At 43.0% G+C, this 26,132-nt stretch overlaps 2 protein-coding genes across 15 annotated transcripts in view; one reads left to right on the top strand and one right to left on the bottom strand.

The window, feature by feature from the left end:
• The window catches only part of RHBDD1 (rhomboid domain containing 1), a 230,045-nt gene that overhangs the window by 150,399 nt on the left and 53,514 nt on the right, over positions 1-26,132 (top strand). For 6 of the 14 annotated variants that reach the window (XM_008259249.4, XM_070070120.1, XM_008259248.4 and 3 more), the window contains one exon: positions 12,621-14,062. The exons of the other annotated variants lie outside the window; for them this stretch is intronic. In XM_008259249.4, the coding sequence (XP_008257471.2) occupies positions 12,621-12,715 (95 nt within the window). In that variant the 3' untranslated portion in view covers positions 12,716-14,062. Of the gene's footprint in view, positions 1-12,620; positions 14,063-26,132 lie in introns of those variants that run through there. 14 annotated transcript variants of the gene reach the window in all.
• COL4A4 (collagen type IV alpha 4 chain) overlaps positions 24,492-26,132 on the bottom strand; it is a 180,366-nt gene continuing 178,725 nt past the window's right edge. The window contains exons 48-49 of the mRNA XM_017343169.3: positions 25,716-26,002; positions 24,492-25,319 (exon numbers count right to left, since the gene is read on the bottom strand). Coding sequence (XP_017198658.2) covers positions 25,056-25,319; positions 25,716-26,002 — 551 coding nt within the window. The 3' untranslated portion in view covers positions 24,492-25,055. The remainder of the gene's footprint in view (positions 25,320-25,715; positions 26,003-26,132) is intronic.

Genomic DNA, 26,132 nt, shown 5'->3' with positions numbered 1-26,132 from the left:
CCTTAGCTTTCACAAAGGTACCATGACAGTTCAAGCTGCTAATGATGAACGGATTGAAGTGTTTCTATTATCTGTGCAACTTTCCTGTGAATCTAAAATTATTTAAAAATAAAGTTTATTTAAAGTTTTTTTTTCCTGTGTTGGGGTGCAGGGATAAGAGTTTACACTGAATGAGACCAAATGAGTTGGAAGATGCCGCCAAGGAACACATCATGGCCAATTCTCTGCCCAGCTCAAAGGTCACAGGCAGGGTAACTGAGGGGACAGGCAGCACCCTCAAGAGGAGCCGACAGCACATGATATGGTGTGGCAAATCGTATTATCCCACGAATGGGCCAGCCAGCCAACCCTGCTGTCTCACTGAGAACCAAACAGTCAGGGACCCTTGAATCTCTGTGTGCAAAGTGTCAGATATCTAGTCCAGCACCATTTATGTACAGATGAAGAGCCTGAGGCCCAGGGAGGAGGAGTGATTTATGCAAGGTCTCAGGGGAGCCAGGAAGGGAAATCCACATCTGTTGACCTATATCATTTTTCCAAAACAGTTCTCATTAATTTGATACATCGCCTGCAACAGAACCATGTAGGTGCTCATGAAAATGCAGCTTCCTGACCTTCACACAGCCTTAATGAGTAAGAATATCTGGTGATGGGACCCAGCAACCTGTATCTTGGAACAACATCTCAGTTCTGCACAGTATAATATTGAGGGCCACCGTAGCAAATGGGCAGCTGTCCAGTTTATCCTCTCTTTAAGGCAGTCTGGCTCTAGCCAGCTTTTTACATTTGAGCTGTGGAGGGACCAGGACCCCAATTCTCACTCCTGCCTTCACAGGCCAGTTGGTTGCTGTTTGATGGCAACTCCAGCACATGGGGCCAGGACTGCTGCAAGCCAGGCAGGGAGGTTTCAGCCTTAGGCACTCTTTCAGGATGAAGGTGGCAGCCAGCAGTTGGGCCAGGACCCGACATGACTCAGCGGAAGGCCATCTTTTTGAGCTGTTTATTACCATTTAAATTCCCTCTCCTTCACTACCCTTCACTTTTTGAAATAATGAAATTAAAACATAAAGACATCACAAGATCAGGAAGCAAGAGGTTGGGAATAGGACTCACATCTAGGCTCTGAGGAGGCTACGAGAAGTTCCTGCCTGCCTGTCCCTCCCCACCATGACATAAAGGGACAGTGCAAGTCTCCTCTACCCCAGGAAATAAAGGCCAGAGGGGTCCAGATGGCCCAGTTGTCTGAGGTGTCCAGAGCAGGCAGCAGTTTGGACTTGGGAGATCCTTCAAGGCCTGAGGTTCCACATTGCAGAGTTGATCCAGTCGCAGGCCTGGCCAGGAGTGAAGATCAGCCCAAGCCCCAGCACAGCCCTGTCTCATAGCCAGTGTGAAATCTGCACCCAAAAACAGCAGGAAAGGCCAGGACCACAACTGCCCCTTGGAGCTGAGTCGGGCACATTGCCCTGGAGCTTTTGAGAGAAAAGGGGGATTTTAATATTGCAAAGGGTGTTCATTCTTTTTCTAGCATTTTCTAAACTCGTGTATTTGTGTCTTTGATCACAGTTCTCCCTACCCCACAGTGACTTCCTAAATTTTTCCAGGGAATATCACTAGATGAATTTGAATTGAGAACAAAATGTGGATACAGTCCCCAAATTCATAAACACAGGAAGATATTCTTGGGATATTTTTAACCTCTTTTTAACCTCATGTCAGCCAATATGATCAGGTAAACTGAGGCACCTTCCAAATTCTTGACCCAAAAGCATTCTAGTTTAGATCAAGGAAAAATTGAAATATCCTATGGCACCATTTAATGTATATAAAAGATTCTTGGAAATCATTTCCAATCTTATTAAAATCCCCCTGAAAAGTGCTGAGTTGGTGACAACACTTTGAAGGGATTTAAGGCAGATTTTAAAAAATAGAAATATTCTTTGCATTAAAATCCATAGCCTTTCTTTTGCAGTCATGTTTGCTGTTCCAGTGATTCCTAATGAGAGGTGGGCACTCTTCCTCAGCCTCATCCTTCCTTGCTGCCCCTCAGTTCAAGGAGGTGGAGAACAGCACATAGACAATTATTTCTGTAAGAAGTTGCAAACTGTCCTTTGTTGTAAAAACACTTTATGGTTCCTCACCTAGGCTGACTTTTGCAGCTGGGTCTACTTCTTGCTAAACCTTAGCATCAAAGGAGCTAATATATCTAAAGACATTCATTTATTTTATCCAAAATAAAAATCTTAACTATTTACAGTTAGTTTTATCTAATACAAAATGTTCATTGTTTCTGCTGCTTTTTAAACAAATATTGTCTCTAAGTCATACTTAGGGTGATGATATTTTTCAGGTTTACAGATTCTGGTACAGGGTTGAAGAAGACAACAGATACACCGTATGTCTGAAGCAGGGTAGAGATCTGGGTTTGAGTCTTGATTCAGCTATCAACCAACTGTGGCCTTGTCAGGTTACATAAACTCAATTTCTAATCTGTAAAATAGACAAAGAAATTCTACCCATAATGATAAAAAGAAACTGCATGTACCAGTATGGATGGATCTTGTAAACATAATGTAGAAATGAAGCTACTCACAATAAGTACATATTGTAGGATTCCACTATGGATCCATTTATGGACAAAATATCCTCTTATGGACAAAAACAGGAAAGCAAATCTATGCTGTTATAAGTCAGGGTAGTGTCTGGAAGACTACATGAATTCTGAGGATATTCTGTATTTTGACCCAGATGTTCCACATGCTCAGTTCATAGAAATTAACCAAGTCAAACACTTCAAAGAGGCTGGTGGTAAATAGGATGAACAAATACTCTGTCTCCTCTCTACTTTCTTTTCCTGTGCATTTGTTCGTTTGTTTGCTTTGTTTGTGTGTTTGATTGGAAATTCTAGATTTCAGATCATAGTGCAAGTAACACTAGACCTGACATAGTGGACCCAACACTAGGTTACTCAGATTGCTGACTGTATTGATTTTTAAGTCAGTTGTGTCTATTAAAGGTCTTCAAAAATTAATCAACTGGTGGAGGCAGAAAGTACAACAGGTAAAATAAGGACTGAGTTGAACTCTCTTTCAAAGCTTTTCATTTTGAGATTCCAGATACTGTTTCAGAATGAACAAATCCCCACTGTTGCTGATTTTATTGATTAAAATGATAAAAATGGGAATCTTTTTCTCTCAAGTCATATCTAAATGTTACCTTCTCATAAACTATTCTATGAGCCTTTGAAATTTCCATTGTATTAAAGTTGTGAGGTTTTAGGCGAATTTCAAATTATTTTTAAAGAGATAGAAAGATGTAATTCGTGACTCAAAAAGTAAAGTGATCTTGCTGTCTTTGAGCACTTCCCTTGTCCAGAAATGTCTAGCTAATTCCTTAGACCTGAGGTTTCTTCTAGGCCTTTCTGGTTTTTGTCAGTAAATGACTTAGCAACTATCCTTTGGAGAAGCATTTTGGAAGCTTTGCATTTCAGAGGGTTCTGATAAAGTCACATTCATGAAAGAGAGAACAGGGGTCCCTTGCTGCTGCTCTCATTTGACAATAGAAATCCCACTGAATGCTGCTGATTTATTTAGAGGTTCCCTGGTTTTAAAGAAAGGAAAAAACTGATTGCCTCTTTAGTGAAGGGAAAGATATTATGCCATCCTGCAACTTCTCTTTAGTATAATTTCACTGAGTGGTATAGAGTGCTCATCAGATCATGGGTAGGCTCTAAGAATACCAGCAAATTAAACATATCTATTCACATGGACGGTGAATAGTAGGGAAAATGGTTGTCAACTCTTGATGCTCTTTTTAGCAATTCTTATCTGAATGAAATTGCTTTTCTTTCCTTGGATGTAAAATGCAGAGGATACTGCATTATACATAAGCATGGGGAGAACTGAAAATTTTTCCATCAAGAACCACAAATCAATAAATCATATGATCTCCCTACTGGTGCAATAATTGAGCTAAATCATCTTAACCTGGGCAGTGTTCCTGAGGTTCTTTGAAGCGTGCTCATTGTTCCCTTGAATAAAATTGAGGCCTGACCTCCATTTACAGGAACACAAAGGTGAATCTCATAACAGAGCAGGGCGATTTCACCCAGGCCTGTAAATGTCCGGTGCATGATTTAACCACGTAGAGCAAAGAAGGTCTTGGCTGAGCACTCCAGCTTTCCCAGTGACCCAAAAGCTCCTCCACATTACGAAAGCATGCTGCTCAATGAAGGCTATCAATTACCTTGTGTAGTATTGATTGCCTAGAAGGTAAATATTTAGCAACCGGCAATTTGACACTGCTCAAATGGTCTACAAACAGAATTGAGCTCTATCTTTTAACAAGTCATTAGCTTTGTCACTTTATTTTGTGAAAATATTATGCAGGGTTTGTTCATGATACAAATAAGTAGAACACATGATCCTTGATGTTAGAGATCTAAAAACCCTAACACACAGTGCTCAGCAGGACTTTCCTGGGCATGTAACACTTAGGTAACACTTCTCTTTGAAAGCTCTCAACAATCCAGGAAAGAAACTACTCTTACTATTCCCATCTTATAGACAGGGAAACTAAGATCAGGAGAAGGTAACCTACTTGGTCAAGGATGCGTAGCTGAACAGCAGAGGAGTCAGGATTTAGTCCCAGAGCTGTGGAAGGGACTGGCGGCAGTCACCTTTTCAGCAGCCCTCCTTCCCACGTGAACCAACACAAACCTGCCAAAATGCAGAGTTTTGTCTCAAGAGTCACCACTCATGCCAAGCATTCCTGGGTAGCCCATTTCCCTGTTACCTACCAACACTTTCCATTATGCCCCCGGGGATATCTCTTTCTACCACCCACTGAAACCTGCCCAGGTCCTTCATCATGCTTAACAGAGAAGTCCATATGGGAATCACAAAGATAAGACCCTTGGAGAAATACCTGTGGAGGACCCTGGAGATTATGGAGAGCAGTAAGAAAAGGTCATAGTGGAAACTATGGAAATGGCTTTAAAAATAAATGCAGGGACAGGCATTCGACTCAGTGGCTAAGATACCACCACCACCATGTGGGTTAAGACATCACATCCCATATCTGAGTTCCTGGTTCAGATACCAGCTCTTTCAATTCCTATCCAGCTTCCTGCTAATGCACACACCTTGGGATGCAGATGATGGCTCAGACACTTGGATGCCTGCCACCCATGTGTGAGACCTGAGTGGAGTTCTGGGCTCCTGGCTTTGGTTCTACCCAACCTTGGCTGTTGCAATCATCTGGGGAGCAAACCAGCAAATGGAGGTTCTCTTGCTGACTCTCTGTCTCCATGCCTTTCGAATAAAAATAAAAAATTAATTTTTTAAATAAAAGTGAATACAGAGTTAGGGAATTGGAAGGCAAAGGTTAGCTGAGACTCAGTGGATAGACAGGAGGCCTTGACCCTGGCATGGCGCTGACCCAGTGTGCACATGTGGCAGACAGTGTGGGTGAGTGGCTGATGATATCAAATTTGTAATTCTCTTGAAAATATCAAAAATTAATTCACACTTAAGAACCTGCCCCCAAAAATTAGGATTCAGGGCAGTATAGTGTTCAGAGCCAGAAGGGAAGCAATTCAGTCATTCTTCAGGCAGTAGAGTAGCTTTGATGTTACCAGAAAGACTGAGTTTAAAGGAATCCAAATGCCTGTAAAATCAGGCCTGAATACAAATCGGGCATGGCAGTGGCAATGGCGTTGGCGATGCTGGTGATGGTAGGTTATTTTACCCAGGGCCCTTTGGTTGTTCCTGAAAAGCTGAACCACTCTGGTTTCTGACAGTATTTATGGGGATCCCTACTGGAACTTTTGAGTCACATCTTTGATGACAGCAGAGTCCCATAGAGCTGAAAATTTAACCTGGACCCTTTTTTTTTTTTTTTTTCGGTTCCTGTCTCAGGTTTATTTGCACAAACAGCCCAGGAGGACACTAGCCCCATGCAGACAGCAGCCTAGGGGTCACACCAGTCCTCTGTCTTTACATTGGCAGACAGAGGCTGTTATTACGTAGCCTTCATGGGGAGGTGGGCCTCTCTGGGAGTGCTGAGCCTAAGCTGGAGCTGGAGCTGCACGTGCAGTTTGGGCCTGGGCCTTGATCTGAGGCTTGGCCTTGGGCTTGTCCTTTACCTTGATATTTCTCAGGACAGCCTAAGAGGCTTGGCAATGCTGGCACAAACACGCTTCCCAAACTTGGAGTGGGTGGTGTAGGCAAGTCAATCAAACTTATGACTAACACCCTTTGGAATTGTGGACTTAACTGCCTTGGGCTTGACAAGAGCGTTGATAGTCTCAGCACTTGCACTTATAGCTTTGGCATTGTCAGTCTGTATCTTCTTCAGGCCCTTCTACTTGTGCTTCTTGGCAAAACGCACGTTCCTCAGGAAGATGAGGTCTACTCCCTTAAAAGAGTCATATCTTTGTGACTGGGGTTTCTTGATGCCACTTCTGTGCCATTTTCGGTTGTATGGTGCAGTTCTTGAACTTGGCAATGTCTGCATTCTGCTGCTACCCATTGGATGTCTGGACCTTCATTTTAGAAAAAATAATTTAATTGATAACAATTGTACATATTTATGGGCTACAGTGTGACAGTTCAATACATGAATAGAATGTGTATTGATCAACTCAGATTATTCAGCATTTCCCTTTTTGACATTACTTTATGATGAGAGGCTTGTAGCTCCTTTCTTCTACTTATTCATAAAATATATACTATGTCATTGTGAACTGTGGGCATCTGACTATGCTGTGCAACACTAGGAACTTACTTCTTCAGTCTAACTTTAACTTGGTACCCATTTTTCAAACTCTATCCCTCCATACTCCTCCTAGACAGTAGTAATTAATATTCTAGGTTCAGATTGAGTTGTTGTTTGTTGTTGTTTGTTTTAGCTTCCATGGTATTTATCTTTCTGTATCTGGCTTATTTCACTGAATATGATGTTCCATCCATCTTACTACAAATAATAAGATTTCATTTTTATGACTCAATAATATTTCATTGTATATTTATAACACATTTTTTATTTACTTGTCATGATAGATACCCTAGTTGATTCCATATCTTGGTTATTGTGAATAGTGCTACAGTAAATATGGTGAGGCAGGTATCTATTTGATACAATTATTTTATATTTTTTCAGATGTATACCAGGTATTGGATTGCTAGATTGTATGGCAGTTCTATTTCTAGTTTTTGAAGCAATATCCATAGTTTTTTCTCATGGCTATACTCATTTACATTCCCACCAACAGTATATATAGGATTTCTCCCTTTCTTCACAGCCTTTCTAGCATACATTTCTTTCTGTCTTTTTGATAATAGCATTCTGACAGGAGTGAGATGATATTTTATAATAGTTTTGATTTGCATTTCCCTGGAGGCTAATGATATTGAGCATTTTTCATGTATTTGTTGACCATATGTACTTTTTTTTTTTTTTTGACAGGCAGAGTGGACAGTGAGAGAGAGAGACAGAGAGAAAGGTCTTCCTTTGCCATTGGTTCACACTCCAATGGCCGCCACGGCTGGCGTGCGTGTTGGAGAGCATGTGGAGAAAGGGGAACCCTTGAACACAGTCAGTAAAAATGTGGACTAGTACAGCCATTAATGAAAATGGTGTGTAGGTTCCTTACAAAATTAGAAATAGGACTACTAAACAATCCAGCAATGTTACTATTTTTTTTTTTGACAGACAGAGTTAGACAGTGAGAGTGAGAGAGAGAGAGAGAGAGAGAGGTCTTCCTTTTTCCGTTGGTTCACCCCACAAGTGGCCGCTACAGTTGGTGTGTTGCGCTGATCCGAAGCCAGGAGCCAGGTGCTTCTCCTGGTCTCCCATGGGGTGCAGGGCCCAAGGACCTGGGCCATCCTCCACTGCACTCCCGGGCCACAGCAGAGAGCTGGCCTGGAAGAGGGGCAACCGGGACAGAATCCGGCGCCCCAACCGGGACTAGAACCCAGTGTGCTGGTGCCGCTAGGTGGAGGATTAGCCTAGTGAGCCGCGGCGCCGGCCTGATATGTACTTCTTTTAAGAACTCTGTTCAGATCCTTTGCCCATTTCTTAACTGGGTTGACTTGTTGTTGCTGAGTGTCTCGAGTTCCTGATGTATTCTGGATATTAACCCTTTGTCAGATAAGTAACTTGCAGATACTTTGTCCCATACTGTCGAATGTCTCTGCACTCTATTGGTTGTGTCCTTTACTATGCAGAAGTTCCTGAGTTTGATAAAACCCCATTTATCTAGTTTTTGCTTTTGTGGCCCTTCTTAGTTTTCTATTTTCACATATCAGTGGTTTCCCCACATACCCATGAAGAAAAGGGATACTCAGAGTTTTGGTGGGAAGGTAGGAGGTGGTGAGAACATTAATGCTAACACATTCAGTATATGAGGAGTGATGGCCACATAGGGAAGTGGGAAGTCACAAAGCCTGGGTTCAAGTTTTGCTTCCCTCGTGCTGGGGACCCAGGTGCATCCTTAACATTCTCTGAGTCTTAGTTTCTTCATCTCAGGAAAAAATGGGATGATTGGATTAGCAATAAAAAGCTCAATGTAAAGAGCTCTATCAGTGAAAGAATGAATATTGATAAGACTTTTCTGTCTCCGTGTGTGGCATTTCTCCTGCTGGCTCATCCCTGGCTCTCCTCAAATGCCCTGCAAATGGGTTCCAGGAGTATGTGTGCCAGCTACTCACTCTAAGAGCAGGAACCTTCACAGCCTGCCTCTTCTAACTTCTCCCTATACTCCCCTCCATGGAAACATTAATCCTCAGGCCTTCTCTCTTCAGCAAAAGCTAAAGAAAAGAATAGAGGATACTGTGATTCCTTTGGAAATCTGAGCACTCTTTCAGCTCCCATGGGCTGAGACCCCTGGACCTGAGTCAGCCTGCTACATCCAGCTTGCTTCAGAGTCTGCCAACAGTCAGTTCTGACAGATTCCCTGCCCAGCTGAAACAGGGAGTCCAGTTCTGGCCTACACCCCTGTTTGCAATTAAGAATAGACTTGCTAAAAGCCACTGTTAAAGGCAAAGTAAGAATTGGATCTCATCGTAAAAAATAATTTTAAGTGATAAACTAATGGTGATATGATTCATGAATTTGTAATTTCAAATCATGTACTATTTTGAACAAAGAAAGATTCCTTTACAAACACACATGGCAAAGACCAATTCCAAGAAGATTTTTAATCTTACAGTGCTCATAAAATCTTGTTTTAAAGATTTATTTTTTATTTATTTGAAAGGCAGAGTTACAGAGAGAGGAGGAGCAACAGAGAGGTTGTTGATCCACTGGTTCACTCTCCAAATGGCCACCATGACCAGGGTTGGGACCAGGCCAAAGCCAAGAGCCCAGAGCTTCTTTCAGGTCTCCTGCATGGGAGCAAGGGCCCAAGAACTTGGGCCATCTTCCACTGTCCTCCCAGGCACATTAGCAGGAGCTGCATCAGAAGTGGAGCAGCCGGGTCTTGATCCAGTGCCCATGTGGGATGCTGACATCTCAGGCAGAGGCTTAACCTGCTATATCACAATACCAATCCCTCATAAAGTCTTCTTGGTGAAAGTCTTAATAAGCTTAAAATATGTTTAAAAATCATATTTTATGCAAGTTAATAAATTGACATATTTTGCTGAGTCAAAAAGTTTGGAAGTAGAGGTTTACTGATCAGGAGTGGTATGGGGACTGACCTGCCGTATTCACTAGTCAGGAGAAGTTCAAGAGGTGGAATTCTCCCATGGCCTCAGCAGGAAACAATGACCAGTCATGAGTAGGCATCAGGGTTCCCATCACAGTGGGGAGGCAGAGCATAAAAGATATCACCGTTTGACTAGTTTTTTTTTTTTTTTTTTTTTTTTTTTTTTTTTTTTTTTTTTTTTTTTTTTGACAGGCAGAGTGGACAGTGAGAGAGAGAGACAGAAAGAAAGGTCTTCCTTTTGCCGTTGGTTCCCCCTCCAATGGCTGCCATGGCCAGCGTGCTGCGGCCGGCGCACCGAGCTGATCCAATGGCAGGAGCCAGGTACTTATCCTGGTCTCCCATGGGGTGCAGGGCCCAAGCACTTGGGCCATCCTCCACTGCACTCCCAGGCCACAGCAGAGAGCTGGCTTGGAAAAGGAGCAACCGAGACAAAATCCGGCACCCCGACCGGGACTAGAACCCGGTGTGCTGGCGCCGCAAGGCGGAGGATTAGCCTATTGAGCCGCGGCGCCTGCCTTTGACTAGCTTTTTAAAAGCATTTCTCTTTGTTTAACAATTGAAATTCCAGTTGTGGCCTGAACAAGACCCTTAGTTTCCCAACTGTCTCCTGCTGCTTTCTCTAACATCTTTTCATTACAGCCTTAACAACTGTCCTGTCAATACGATTATAAGCAAAAACATCTTTGAAAAGATGCTACCTTTGGAGAATGAGCAAAAAGGATCAGCTGTTCACTTGCTTTCCATCCTGGCTCGAAACCCCCCTTCCCAGCTAGACCAGAACAGTCAGCCCCCTGAGTCAATCAGGTCAGAACCTCAAGAGGCACTGTTGAGTGTCGCTGTGTAACTATAACAGATCCATTTGGAAGTCATAGGCAGCTACTGCTGAGTCAGATCCATACATTTATTGAACAGCTGTGCCAGGCACTGGGGAGCAAGGAGTGTTAGTGATGCCCTCTGCCATTTGAGGACTTACACTTCTGGTAGGAGAGAGAGGAGGGTGCACAAATGGCATCTCTGGCAGGATGTGGCACCTACTCAGTGAGGACAGCTAACAGAAAGGGACTGAAGCTGAGAAGTTTGACTTGGGAGAGAATTTTCCTCTCAGAGTGGCAGGCATTGCAAGACTTTGGATGTAGGTGATGGGAAGGTACCTTTCAGGGAAAATTAACAGGGTTAGTAGAACCACGAAAAGGTGAAAGGCTGAAACTCTGAGAAACCACAAAAAGCAAAAGGGTGCAGGCTGTGGTCCACATGCTCAAGAGTAAACCTGCTCCCTGCCAATGCTGATCAATCAGTGATGCTTCCACCCGGCTGCCTATCAGAGATGTTAGCGAATAGTTGAAGTCTCTACTTAGTGAAGAGTTGATCTTCTGTATATAAAGTCAATTAAAAACAAATCTTAATGGAAAATGGAATGGGAGAGGGAGTAGGAAGTGGGATGAGAGTGGGGGGGGGCAGGAATGGGAGGAAGAAACACTATATCCCTAAAGGCTGTACATATGAAAATTTGCATTCATTAAATAAAAACCTTCAAAAAAAAAAAAGCTCTTTTCAGTAGGTTTAGGTTACTGCTGATTCCTTGAGCTCAAGGACAATATATATTTCTTCTTTTCTTTTCTTTTTTTTTTTTTTTTTTTTTTTGACAGAGTTAGAGAGAGAAAGAGAGACAGAGAGAAAGGTCTTGCTTTTTCTGTTGGTTCACCCCACAAGTGGCCACCACAGCCGGCGCACTGTGCCGATCCGAATCCGGGAGCCAGGTGCTTCTCCTGGCCTCCCATGTGGGTGCAGGGCCCAAAGACTTGGGCTATCCTCCACTGCACTCCCGGGCCACAGCAGAGAGCTGGACTGGAAGTGGGGCAACTGGGACAGAATCCAGCGCCCCAACTGGGACTAGAAACTGGGGTGCTGCCGCCGCAGGCGGAGGATTAGCCAAGTGAGCCGTGGCACCGGCCGTCTTCTTTTCTTACTCCCTGCAAGACCTGTGATGGTATTCATGTAGGGGTTGAAGTGCCTATATCATTACAAACTCTAGTTTTTGGTATGTTTGAATATAAGGCCTGCACTTTTGCGCACCAGCCTATTGAATAGTATAACCTCACACCTGCCCTGTGCTCCATGATGTGCATGGATACTGTGTGCTTTCTGTCTGGTACAATTTTTTAAAGAATTTATTTATTATTTGAAAGGCAGAGTTACAGAGAAAGAGAGATCTTCCATCCGTTGGTTCATTCCCCATGTGGCCGCAGTGGCCACAAGTGAGCCAATCTGAAGCCAGGAGCTTTTTCTGGGTCTCCCACAGGGTGACAGGGGCCCAAGCACTTGGGCCATTCTCCACGACTTTCCCAGGCACATTAGCAGGGAGCTGGATAAGAAGTAGAGCAGCCAGGACTCACATGGGATGCTAACACTGCACACAGTTGATGTTACCCTCCATGCCACAACACTAGCTCACTGTCGGGTATGATTTTGATTGCTTAGGGTGCAGGAATGATGGGTTAAAGGGAAAGTAAAGTCCCAAAGGCTGATCAGAAGAAGCTAGGCAGCGGAGTTGATGGAGGTTATAACGTAGAGAGGATGACAAGTTACAGCTAGAAATAAAAAATGCAAAATACTAAGCCTTTAAGACATTTTGGAAATGAAAGTGTGCAAACTATGGAGCATAGTGGAAGGAAAAATTAATGTAGGAGGACCACCAAGCCCCAGACTGAGCCATATTAAGCTCATGGACCAAACCCCACTAAAAATACTCACTTGATGTTGAACTGTGTTGATCATGTTTCTTTTTATGCTAAAATAACAATGGCACCAAAGCTGTGTTTATGTTCCCTTTCCAACCCTAGCAGACATGGCACCTTTTGCCTGCAGAAGAGTAGAGAGGCAGCTGTTGATTTTCCCTCTTGCTTTCTCACAACAGGAAACAGCAGAAACAGCCCGCCACCCTACGGGTTCCACCTGTCCCCAGAAGAGGAAATGCGGAGACGGCGGCTGCAGAGATTTGACAGCCAGTAAGGTGGCTCTGCGCTTTGGGAGGGCCTGATTCAGCTGGGGAATTGTTGCCCATTTGGCTCCTTCCCCAAGCCCTGAATAAGTTTCAAGCCAAAGCAGAGTGCCGCTCATCACCCCAGAGTGCTCACATCCGCCTGGGGCCCGCACGCTGCAGCCCCCGTGAGCACCACCCTGACTCGTGTGGGCTCCAGGCTTGTGGAAGCCAGCACTCAGCCTTCCAGAAGCCGCCCTTCTCTTAGCCTTGTTCTCTTGTCACAAACACAAGGTCACTTCCACAGGGCAGGGACCAGATTCTACACTCGTTTCTTTCACTGCAGCATCTGCCTTGTTTTGCTGTTAAAAACTGAGACCTTCCCCAAGAACTTTTGTTTTCACCAGTTGAAAAGACCAGTTCCTCATTCTGCCTGGAGTGCTCCGCATTTGACTTGGCAGGAGGCGAGGAGCCGTCCTGTGATCCTCTACTCTCTTCACATGGTGACGCCAGGACCAGAACACGGCCACCTTCGCACTCCTCCCTCGTCTCGCCAGGCACCCTGGCACCCCGGGGCAGCATCTCCAGGGATTTGCTGTGCTCCTGCACTACTCCACCTTTGAGGAATGTTTGACTGAAAATGGGTAAGACAGACCTCAGGTAGGGACGACCCCTACGTATTCCATCCACTGCCAAGGGCACTAGCAATGCAACTCAGCGCAGCCCCGAGATGCAGACACGTCATCTGACTACTGAGCAAACAGCAGCACCTGCCGCACAGAGGATGGGCAAGGCCTCCCAGGGCCTTGTTCATTCAGAATCCTTGCTGGACGTCTTTGTTTCCTCATAAAAGTGCCTCCTCACTAGCCACTGTGACAGCTACATGTGCTGGACAAGTATAATCTCTAGATTTTCTATCTGACTCATTTAAGTTATTTCCTGGTGCTTGAGTTTCACGAATAAAAGGACAAAGCCAAAATATAACTGATGTCTTATTGTCATGGAGATATTATGAATTCTTAAAGGGAGTTAGCACTTTGTCATGGTTTTATCTTGCTGTTTTTAAAAAGTCTGTGAGGGTGGGGCTGGCACTGTGGCATAGTAGGTAAAGCCCCAGCCTGCAGTGCCAGCATCCCGTGTGGGCACTGGTTCGAGTCCCGGCTGCTCCACTTCCGATCCAGCTCTCTGCAATGGCCTGGGGAAGCAGAAGAAGATGGCCCAAATGGTTGGGCCCCTGCACCCACGTGGGAGACCAGGAAGAAGGTCCAGGCTCCTGGCTTCAGATCGGCACAGCTCTCGCCATTGTGGCCATCTGGGGCCTCTCCTCTCTCTGTGTAACTTTAACTTTCAAATAAATAAATAAATCTTTTTTAAAAAAATGTGTGAAGGAGAGTATTTTCTTTGCAACCAGGAAAATTGATTTACACAATTATAAATAAATCAAGAAATATATAATCAAGAAAATAGACTTAAAAAGAAGCACTATATTAAGAAAATCCACAGGGGCCGGCGCTGTGGTGTAGCAGAAGATCCTGGCTCCTGGCTTCAGCCTGGCCCTGTCCTGGCTATTGTTGTCATTTGGGAAATGAACCAACAGATGGAAGATATTCTATTTCTCTCTCTCTCTCTCTCTCTCTCTCTCTCTCTCTCTCTCTTCCCTTCTCTCTCCCTCTTTCTGTAATTCTGACATAAATAAATAAAATAAATGTTTTTTAAAAAAAGAAAATTCACAATATAAATATTAATATAAATAAATACATGCACAATTTTAAAATCACCTCTGTTTCCACCACTTAGAAATACCCAGGATTAACAATTAGGGGTATTGCTTTTTCAGTTTTTCTTTGTGTATACTTGGCATCTTTGGAATGTGTGGACTTTGCAGTTTTGTATCCAGTTCCTAATCTGAATTTACCTGCAAGAAGCACTGACATTTGGGTATAAATGAGCTAAGAAAACCGCTGGGGTCCAGGAAGCTGGCTTTGACCTGCTAGCTGGTATGATAATACCTGAGGTCCTTGGGTTAATTTATAATTGATGTAAAACTACAGCACATTTGTAGTATGAATTATGAGTTTGGTAGACTTATGCATGTTCAAATTAAAATGTTCGGGCTATCATTCCTCTCTCAAACTCTGTATATTTGACTCCCACTACCCTAATTAGAAGTCACCTCTTTCATACAAGCCATCTTTTCATTAGCACTTGGCAATTCCACGTAACACTTAGTCTTGTCCTTACTGTTTGTATACAGCTACACAAAGATGTGCCGTCTGTGTGAGAGTGCAGATGTTGTAAAAGACTCTGGAGCAAGGCCTGTCTCTTATTTATCTTTCCACACTCTCTTCATTCCCCCCTCTTGACGCCAAGGCTCAGCATTAGGGACTCATTAAATACCATTTTCCACCAAAAGCAGTATTTAAATTGCATTACAAGTCTCATGACTGTATATGGAAGTATTCTATTTTTTATGTTTACATTGCTTGAGTGTATCCTTATTTCATGTGACTTGTTAATTACAAAGACGCTGGAATTAGGGGTGAAAGTTAGACAGGGCTCTTAAGCCATGGGTTAGGATGCCCTCATCCCTTATCAAAGTGCCTGAGTTCCAGTACTAGCCCTGTTCCCAATTCTAGCTTTCTGCTAATGCATACCCTAGGAGGCAGCAGGTGATGGCTCCGTGGTTAGGCCCCTGCCACTCACATGAGAATCCTGGATTGAGTTCCATTCTCCTGGCTTCATTCTGGCCCAAGTCCAGGTGTTTTGAGCATTTGGGGAATGAACCAGTGGATGGAAGATCTATGTATGCCTGTCTCTCTGTCTCTGTGCCTCTCAAATTAAAAAAAAAAAAAAAATGAAATAAACCAATGTTTTAAAAGACTAGAATTAAATTTTGGATGGTATAACTATAATATGCAATACTTTATTTATGAATGAACCATCACTAAACTTTTAGAGATGTGGGAAAGTTCATTTTATAAATCTTAAAAATATAAGCCAATTATTTTAGCATAACAATAAAGATGTTCTGGAAATTATTACAATGATTTTATTCAGTAAATAGTCTTGCCTATAACCAGTGCTTATTGTTTTCATTATCTGTTTTGTTGTTTTTCTCTACAATAAGGAATCTCCAAAGTTATGCCAACAAACTAGAATTGGGTTGAGCAAGACAAACAAAAGCAAGTGCATTAGCCTAATTATCTCTAACAGGGAGTAAGCACAAAGAGCTGATGTTGTCATTCGGTTTGTTTGTTTAATAGTAGTTTCCTGGTTGTCCATGGAGCACCCAGTTCCCACAGTTTGGTGTGGTCAGTCAACTGAAGAGAGCGCTTACTTTTGAATCATTCCTGGGTTCTAGGAGGTAGGCGTAGTTAAAATTGCCTCCTCCTGGTGCCTGTAAGCATATCGCTGGTGATTCCGGAGTTGCACATAATTGTTCAAACCTCCTCAATCCCTTTAAACTGCCTGCTGGTAAAGCTCAAGCTAAGCAGTAAGTAACTCTCAATAGACTGGGGCCAGTCTATGCATTTGGCACATGCTGTGCTGCCTGGAGAGTAAGATAAAGGGATGAGAAAGACTGACCCCCCAACCCCAAAATAGACTGTAAGAGGCTGGGGGCGTGAGGAGGTGGCAGAGCTGGCCTCCCTGTTCCCACTCTTGGTTTCTCTTGAGATTCAGTATTCAATAAAGAATTGCATTCAGTCCATCATAAAAGGAATCCTATAGGTTCTTTTTTCCTTTGCATGGATCATTGCAATCATTTCCTAATCTGTCTCACTCACTGTCTCTCTCTCTGTCTCACTGACCTTGGTATTTTATTTTAGAATCACAGACTCTCAGCTTAGAAGGGTCTTAAAATCTCTCAATTAATTGGTCTGCACAATACTTAAAACAATTCTTCACTCAGTTCTACCTAACTCTGCCAGTTTAATCTTCCAAAATCCGCTTTGTGATGCCACTCATCTCAAATGCCTTTTATTCTGTCAAAGTCTGCAGCCTCACTCAACAGTGGAGCTCCACCCACATTTGGACCCCAACCTGACAAAGCTCTAACAGGGTCTGCGGACTGGTCTCACCGCCCAGGCTGTGGTTGTTCCTGATCCTATTACTTTCTTATGCTGTGCTTTTACGTCGAACAGCCTTTCCCCTTCTCAACCCATCCAGATCCTCAGTCGGGCCCCTGGCTGAACCCTTTACTGGACCACTGCCCAGGATGACCTTGCCCTCATCAGGCTTGTTCTTGTGGGCTCTGTATCACATCGTTTCCACACATCACATGGAACGGCTGCTTCTCCTGCAGAGAGAATTTCTTTCTGTAGGTTGTAATCGTCATGAGGTCAGGGACCATGACTGTGCTTCTGAGTCTCTCCTCACAGTGCCTTCACCAGAGCTTTGTCTGGACACTAGAACCATAGAACCAGTAAATATTTGAGAATTAAAATAGATATCTGGCCGCTGTGCTTTATACGGGTCTCTGTTTGATGTGTCTGTGCTTGCATTTTGCCTCTTCTAATGAAACTGTGGATATTAAAGGATTCCCTCCCCTTCTTCTTTTTATTTTTTTAAGATTTATTTATTTGAAAGGTAGAGTTACAGAGGAGGAGAGATCATCCATCTACTGGTTTACTCCCCAAATGGCCTCAACAGCCAAGGCTGAGCCAGGCCAAAGCCAAGAGCCAGGAACTTCGTTGGGGACTCCCACATGGTACTTGGGCCATCCTCTTCTACTTTCCCAGGCACATTAGCTGGGAGCTGGATCAGAAATGGAGCATCCAGGACTCGTACCTGCACTCATATGTGATGCTAGAATCTGCTGTGCCACAATGCCAGCCCTCCCTGACCACATACCACCAACTGCAGGCTTCCCTTAGCTGCTGAATGTACTAATATCCTGTTGTAGTCACTTGCCTGCCTTTTGCATAGTAACTTACTATTCCATAATGGTAGTCTTTGTAAAAAAGCTATTAAGCTGTCTTTTACATGTCCTGGATAAAACCACTCAGAGCTGGCTGCAGCTGAATTTGTCCCTGGAGCCCTGCAGAGCAGTTCAGACTACCGGGAGTTGCCTGTGGTTCACTGTCATGGGAAGTGATGCCTCTTGATGATGCCCTGCAACCCTGTGCTTTGTGGATGCACATGCTCATCCCTTTCTTCTGCACCTATCATGTCCTGCCACTTAATTTCACCAAATTATGCCCCATTTACCCTAACTTCTTGACTTCCCAAACTCCTTTCTGAACAGGAAGAAGGACTTGGGTTTTGTTGGTGGTGGTGTTTTGTCCCCACCCCCATCTACTTACAGACCTGTGATAATGTTCTCTTTCTCAGATGATGAACTCAGTGTTTTTCTAATAATGTTGGGTGCGTGTGAGCGGGCCTGTGGCGGGGCAGCACTGTGGCATTTAGGGGCAGGGTGAAAACAATACTGACATCATAGTCAGATGGCAGAGAGATGAACTGGCAGATCTTCATGTATGGGTTTATACTCTATCAAGGAAAATGGAAACATGGCTAATAGAAACCATTCAATTTGGTGACAGTATACATTACTACTTGGGAAAACAGTAGCATAATAAAATCAGTAGTATCCCGTGGCTTTAAAAGGCCCTTGGAATCTTGAGTGTCACAAGCAAAATCCAAGAAAGAACACTTCTGCTCCATGACTATCTGAACGCAACATCTGGGTCCCCTCTCTCGGAATTGAAAAGCCCTGCTTACCCTTTTTCAGCAGGGATTTCTGCCAAGAAGTTGTGAAGTTATTTTTATTTCGCTCATATTTCCTACTTAAATAACTCATGTAAAGCCTAAAGAAAAATTCTACAAAGAAAGATCAAACCAGAAAAAGTATGCAACTTAATAGATTCTTGGTTTTTATTTGAGATCCTGTATTGTCTCACTTTTGCTTTCAGATTCTGCCTCCTTATCAGATCCTCTGCCTCAACAATTTAATTGCATTTCCTTAGTAACAGATCATTGTTAATGAAGTTGATCAAGGGCTTTAGCACTTCATTAAAGTGTAGCACCTGGGCCAACCTTGTTATTCAGGGAACACCCAGAAACACAGAATTGGAATTGTACTTTCACAGGTTCTGGATGGTACCAAAACTCCTGTCACATTCAAGTGTGCACAGGTATATTCTACACAATTAATTCTGTGCATTGTAAAGCAGGTAGTGGGACCAAAAGAATATTTTATTCTTCCTTTAAATTTTTTCTCTACTTTTCCAAACATAAAATAACTGATTGAGAATTTCATCTTTCAATGAGGAAATGGCCAACATTCAGTACATAATCACTGAGGATGGGTGCCATCCTATAGAATTGATGTTCTCAAGAAGAGTCTTTTTGGTGAACGGGAGAATAGAAACAGCTAAGTTGTGAGGAGAAGGGATAGAAGTTGGTTAATGACTACAGAAATAGAGTTAGATAGGAGGATTGAGTTCGAGTGTTCTATGGCGCAGTAGGATGACTCTAGTTCACAATAATTTGTTGTGTTTCAAATTAGGAGAGGATTTTAAATATTCCCTACACATATATGATAAATATTAAGGTGATGGATGTGCTAGTTAGGCTTATGTGATTATTGTGTGTTATAAACATGGACTGAAATATCACATCATACCCCATGAAAGTAGACTATTATTATGTGTTATTAAAAATAATAAGGAGCTACATTGGCCAGTGCTGCAGTGACTGAGCCTCTGGGAGAGGCAAATAAGGACTTCCAGATGGTTCTATCTCCCATTCAGAGCCATCTCCGGAATGACTGACCTGGTGCAACTAGTGGTCAACTGGTTGTTACTTGACCCTGAGATATAGGCCTCACAGACTTTCCATCTCCTTCCCTCAAGAACAGCTTCCGACAGTCTCTAGGCTGAGCTGGGCTGGCTGCCTGAAGACCCACGGCATGGGACTTAGCACCAATAGCAAGAGATCAGGGCACCCAAATGGCATCCACATGGGCCACTCTGCTGATCAACCCACAAATGGGGGTAGCTCTTGGGAGACGATGCTGTAGTAAGAGCATTGTATTTAGAAAGGCAGACTATAGGGTTCAAGTTCCAACAGGTGCTAACTGTGACCTTGAGCAACTTATTCAGATTCTAAATCTCAGTACCCAGTTGTGGGGTTGAGCACATATAGCATGTTTAATCTATTCCTGTCATATAGCTGCTGGTCAAGACGTGTTAGTCAATCGTCCCTATTTACCAGGTGAAAGGTTGGGCCAAATACTACTGCAGTTCCCTCTTTCAAAAGGGTTAAGTGATACTTGTTGAATTCTATAACCCATTTTCGCATGCTCAGCAATGCAGGGGTTATAAGAAGAATAAGGTTACTGGGGTTATAACTAACAATACCCTCTATTTTATCTCTTAGTGTAGCAGATTTTCACACTTTTAATCTGCTAAACCACCCTGACAAGCAGGTGGTCTTGTTCTCACTCAGTGGAGCAAACAGCCGAGGCCCAGAGGGTGTAAGCTTTGTGCCCATGCTTGCTTCCCAGGCAACTCACCGTGGTTGATGCAGATCTTCCCCCTGAGATCCAGTCTCATTCCTCTCCTATGCCCCATCACCATGTCAGAACAGTGTTTATAGACCTCCCTAGCCTATGCTTTTCCCTTCTGCGATTCATACATCCACTATGTCACATTCCTCACAAAGCGAGCAACAAGGGTGGGCCATATTATGCAGTAGGTTTAAAAAAAAAAAAAAAAGTAAACCCACTGTGTCTGGAAAGAAAATAAATGCACCAGATAAAACACAGGTGTTTTGGAAGTCATCACAGAATTTTATGTATAATGAGCCATATTACAAATCATAATACAACAAAGATTTAAGTGTCAGTGGCAGATCAGGCATCTTGCAAAAGTTACATGCTGAAAGTCTAACTTTACAATCATAGGTTAGAGAACGGGAGGCAATTTATTGGACACATTTCACATTTTCCCCATGAATCATTAAATATTTAAGCACCATAAAATTCAAGCATTTCCCATGGATGTGGCAGCCAGCCTTGGTGGTTTAAAATGCATTATGCAGAGTTTCTGGCAGATAATAACAGTGACAATTGCAGAGTACTGATTTTTAATGTCAATTGTTTGTTCCCTGCAGAACCTACCGATAATGTCCCTGCAGGAAATTGTGATTTTTTTTGTGGTACAGTAGCTTTGAGAATTGAAATAAAACAGCATTCTCAAAGACATTAAGAACTGGCCAGTTATAAATAATTCTAATCAGTAATTTATATGCCCTGTGAGAATCATAATAGAATTCTACAGTGTAAAAAACACAAGAAATATTTTTCATATTAAATAGTTTATTTTAAATAAAAGATGTGATCATAATAAATGTATGATGACTGCTATGTCTTCTAGACATATTGACTGCTAGGCAGACAACCTAACTTAATTTTCAAAACAACAGTAGGTGTTATGTCCCATCTTGGAAACGAGAGAAATAAAACTCAGGGAGTTGGCGGAACTCACTCAGGGTAACACAGCTGGAAAGTGATAAAGCTAGGTTCAAATTTGGATGCAGCCAACTCTAAAGTCCTCATCTTTGTAGTATTCTGGCAACCACACCAAGCAGAAGTAACAATTATCAAGTTATTCCAGCAGCCAATAGGAACTCTAAGCCAGTAGGTTTGCTCTATTATAATTTATAAGTGGTTCAGAATAACAGGCCAGTCCATCAAATATTTTTTTTAGCACCTATAACATGTACATGTGTGAATTGTTTAGAGGTGATTTGGTACTACAAATCTCTTCAACCATGAGGGGTCAGAGATTACAGCATACACTGTCATGTCATGCTAAAATGAAAGGTCTTCTCCCAGCCAAATCTTTCAAATCTCATGATTTCTGAAATTTCAATTTGTAAAAAAGTAATACTCTATTTTTGAGGTGTGAAAAATGATGGTTAAAACTCATAATTGGCTTTCTGGCAATAATCTTATGAGAGATTGTGGGTAGGCAGCTATGTATAACATTCAGATATTTTGTAATAAATGATTTATGCTTACTACCATTTGGTTAACTTGGGATCATGTATGAAGAGCACATCTAATGCCCAGTGACCTTGTGGAATTGTCACTGGGAAGAAAAAAAAAGATTTAAGTGTCAGTAATGTACCCTGCTTTGTGCTAGGCACTGGGTAGACAAACCAAGCAAAACATGGTCCCTGCTCTTGAAGGTGTTGCATTTTAGCAACGGAATAAAGAAGTGCACTGAGACATCAGAGAACAAAGATGACCGTGGAGAAAGGACAGCACCATCTGTTGTGCAGCGAGCAGCAGAAAGGAGTCATGGTCCCTGTTGAGGAGTTCACACATACCCCAAGTAGGTGTCTGCCAGGTCAATGGACCTGAGGGGAAAGACACCACTGATGGACAAAAAGCAGGAGCTGAGGCACAGAGGTACTCTGCATGTTTGCAGAACTATACAAGGTGTTCACTGTGCAGGAGATACTCCCAGAGGTAGGGCTCAGCGTGCCCACTGGAACTCCCACCCCATGCCAGCTCAATCGGATTTCATTAAGGGAGTCATTAAGTGGAGTCATTAAGGGGGTTTTAAGCCAAAGGATAACAAAATCAACTTTGGATGGATCTTAGATGTCGATGGAGATGTGAAATGAGAAACCAGTTGGGACTGTTACTTGCAAGAGCAGAAGTAGAAGGGTGGAAGCGAGATAGCAATGTCCAGGAAGGGATGACGCAAGATCCAGTCGGAGGAGTGTGAGAGCAGGAGGAACTGGCCACTTGTGGCGTGGAGGCCTGTGTGGAGGGATAGGTTCCTTTACCACTAGGCACACCCAGAAGGGAGCATCCTAGTCTGCCAGCTCCTGCCTCAGCAGTCCCCATTGGGCACTCTCAGTGCATTCAACCAATCTGGGGGCCTGGGGGCCTGGGGGCTTGGGGGCCTGGGGGTCCGGGGGTCCTTGGGAAGGAGATTGGGATAGGAATCATCCCTAGTAATGAGCAAGAACTTCAAGGCTTTACTCCTGGCCTTCACAGAGAAGGGATGTTTAAAAGCACAGTGATATATATCCAGCTGAAGACAATAATGACAAAATAATATGGTATTCTATTTTCAGAAGTTATTTTTCCTATTAGCTTGCTCTTTGGCCATTTAAAATACTTTTCAGAATCAGAAGGTGGCACTTGTGTTGCATTTAGAGAGGGCTGTTGTGATATCCATATTCTGAACTCACTATACAGGTTCTCTATATAGGAAATCTTCCTTAGTCCAGCCTGTAGTTGATGTTAACATTATAAAGCTAATTCAGATCATATTCTAATATCACAGTTAAAGTGTTTAAAATAATGTAACAAGTAAATATATGCTTCTCATGTTCTATTTGTCACCCTTACTTTTTCCCAGAAATCATTCTCACACTAAGTTCATGATAAACAGACAAACTTTAAGAGGCCTGAATTTTGGTAATAGTTAAAGGTTTTAGGAACTGAAAAGTAAAAATAAAGTTGACAACAGCTTACATTTCAGGCACTGAAAAATACTTAGTATGGTATATAGTAGTACAGTTTTTTAAAGATGGCTCAAATAAACTTGGAAATATTCTGCTACATCAAGAAAATATTTCATCTTAAAATGTACATTTTTCTTCTTACCAGAAAGTATTCTTAAAATAAATTGCCATTCTGAGGGCAGTCCGTAGCAAAACCCATTTGAAATGTGTGCTGCATGGAAGAGCTCACTACTAATCAAAATTTGGCAAAGAAAACAGTACTTATAAACAAAATTTTAATTGAGTTTTTCTTCTCTCAATTATTTTTAAGTGCACTAAAATGAGTGTTACTCTCATGAGAAATTTCTTTAGTTTTCCTCAAAATGACATTTATTTTTGGTGAGGTAGGCAAGTTTCCTAAAAATCTTTCCTAAAATACCTTTTGATTTGTAGGATTAAACCACTGAGCTCCTAGCAAAACAGAAAGCAGACCTTTTGCTATTTAGAAAACTTACTCATTACAAATTGATGTGTCTTCTAAATTTGTAGAGAAAACGTGAATGCCAAATGTCAAAGTGCTGCCTTGGCACAATACTGATATAAAATATGAGAGAATATTTTTAAAATTGGAAATATGGGATGCCCCCGGAGAAAACCAATCACAGGAACATAAAAGCCAGATTATAGATCGTCTTTGTTTCCTTTAAAGAAAGGGCCATGCTTGCCTGGTGGGGTGACCCCAACTTGAATGAATCTTCTCACCTATGTTTAATTAAGCCGGCCCTTCATTTTCTCCCAAGTGCATAATGATAGCTCTGTCACCTCCCCGTGTGAGCTGCCATTATGTGCATGGAGGAAAAGTGGCCGCTATGATCTGCAGGGGTGCTCTGGGGGTTCTCCTGGGGAGGGGAGCGAGATGCTTTGCAGGGCCTGTGTCCCTGCCTCAGTAAACCCCATGTGGCTCCGGGCCCATTAGCTCTGAGGACGTGCTGGACCCCGACTGGGGAAAGGCGCTCTGTTTGGAAGTTCACAGCAATGGGGAGTCCGTTTTTGTGAATCACTACCTTAATATACATTAATAGCTTTTAGGCCTTTAATCCCTTGGTGAATATATTTTTTCCATAATTACTACTTTTCAAAAGGGTTGCCAAAGAAGGCATTTCTATTCTCTGAAAAATGCAGAAGAGAACATAATGTTTCATATTCATCTGTGATGTGTTTATGCTAATGTCGCATCTCTAGAATACAGCAACTGTGGGCCTTCCCGGCATAATGGTTCATTCTGCTCTGAAATGAACTGTGAATGCTGGCAATGTGGATTTTTTTTTAATCTCTTTGGGTCATGGTTTTACAATTATTTAAAGTGCATGGAAAAATAGATTACAGAGGAAATCATTTTGAAACATTGAAAATCTCTACTTTCTAGTTTCATTTGCTGGCCTATTTATTCATTCCCATAAAATCCATCCCAAAGCCCACTATATTATAGGGTAATTGACTTCAATTGTTTGAGGTGCTATTAACCAATGAATGAAGTTTTCAGTAATGTGATTTGTAATCTCGCCTTTATCATCTACTTGCCTTCCTATGAATTAGCATATTTTAAAATAAACCAGCTCTTCCATCAGCCTCCATAAAATAAGAATATCTGGGTTCCATCTAGATTGGTAGGTCCAAACAAATCCATGCATGTAGCACATGCTTAATCAGCAAAGGGCAGAGGGAGGAATTAGAGGACCGTGGGAACAGATAGGTTGAGACTAAAGGAATAGCAGAGTTTAAAATGAGCACCATTAAATCTCTTAGCACAGCTCAGATAGTCTTGGCACCCCTTCTCTGCCCCTCTCCCCACCCCTGCCTCCCCAAGAAGTCCTCCTGGCCACAGGGAGGCAACATTTGCAGTCTCTAGCTGTATTTCACGCAGACCTGGCACCTGCTGATTTTCTGGCGCTGGGCCTGGCTTTCTTTTAAGGTGTCTGGTGATGGGGCAGAGAAAACTTGCAAGTCTGGTGGTACCGTTGTCAGCCAGAAGCTATACTCATTTGCAAAGAAGTGGCACGTGCCCTGTCGGCCTTGGCATTCGAGGAATGGTGCCGCTCTGAAGTCTTCCAGGCAGCTTCCAGGAGACATGAGGGCCTGCCCTCCTCCTTGGTCCCCAGCTCCTGTGTGCTACCCAGACAAAGAGAGCATTAGAACTCAGACACTTACAGCCCCAGACCCCATCAGTGATATGCCCAAGTCAGTGCCTGATTTTAACATTTTTCCTTAAGTTATTCAATAAAGAACAAAACACAAGTTGGGTTACACCCAAAATAGAGCAAATTTTGCCGGTAACTGACGTAAATGCCTCTTACAGATTCTACCAAAGTGGTAAGAAAAAAATTAACTGACAGTAAATCAACAACAGTTTCACCCCTGCATCTCAGTAGGCTGAAGCCTTTAGGGCTGTCGTCCTTACTGCTGTCCGCACAGAGCACACAGAATTACTGTGTAGTTCAGACCAAAAGGGAAGCAGACGGTGTTAGAAACAGCAGGTGTAGCAGGGTTCAAGGGCAGGGGACTCACCATGAGGAAGGAGTAGCCAATCCAGAGGCTCCTCCAGGCTCGCGGGCATGGGGGGATAGACTGGTCCTGGCTGTGTACCGCCACCGCCTGTGCCGGGGCCTCACACACGGCACAGCGGCTGATATATGGGCGGATCTCCTCCTCTGAGAGCGGCATCATGGGTAAGGGGGCAGCGCTGGCCAGCCAGTAGGATTTGTCGTTTCTCTGGGCGTAGTGGCACACTTGGTGGATGTTGCAGTAGGCAAAGGGCAGCGTGCTAAATATGGGAAGGCAAGACCCAGCCAGACCTTGGGAGGGAGGAAAAGATGTTTGAGCATACGGCGCAGGTGTACCCAGTGACCTGTCCATCCCATGATGTTCACAGACATGTTTTCTGATACATGGATGCCCTTGCCAAAGCCTACCTCTGTGGTGGCG

Source organism: Oryctolagus cuniculus, chromosome 3 (assembly GCF_964237555.1).
Source record: "Oryctolagus cuniculus chromosome 3, mOryCun1.1, whole genome shotgun sequence".
NCBI classification, from domain to species: domain Eukaryota; kingdom Metazoa; phylum Chordata; class Mammalia; order Lagomorpha; family Leporidae; genus Oryctolagus; species Oryctolagus cuniculus.
This window is presented reverse-complemented; position numbering and strand designations above follow the sequence as displayed.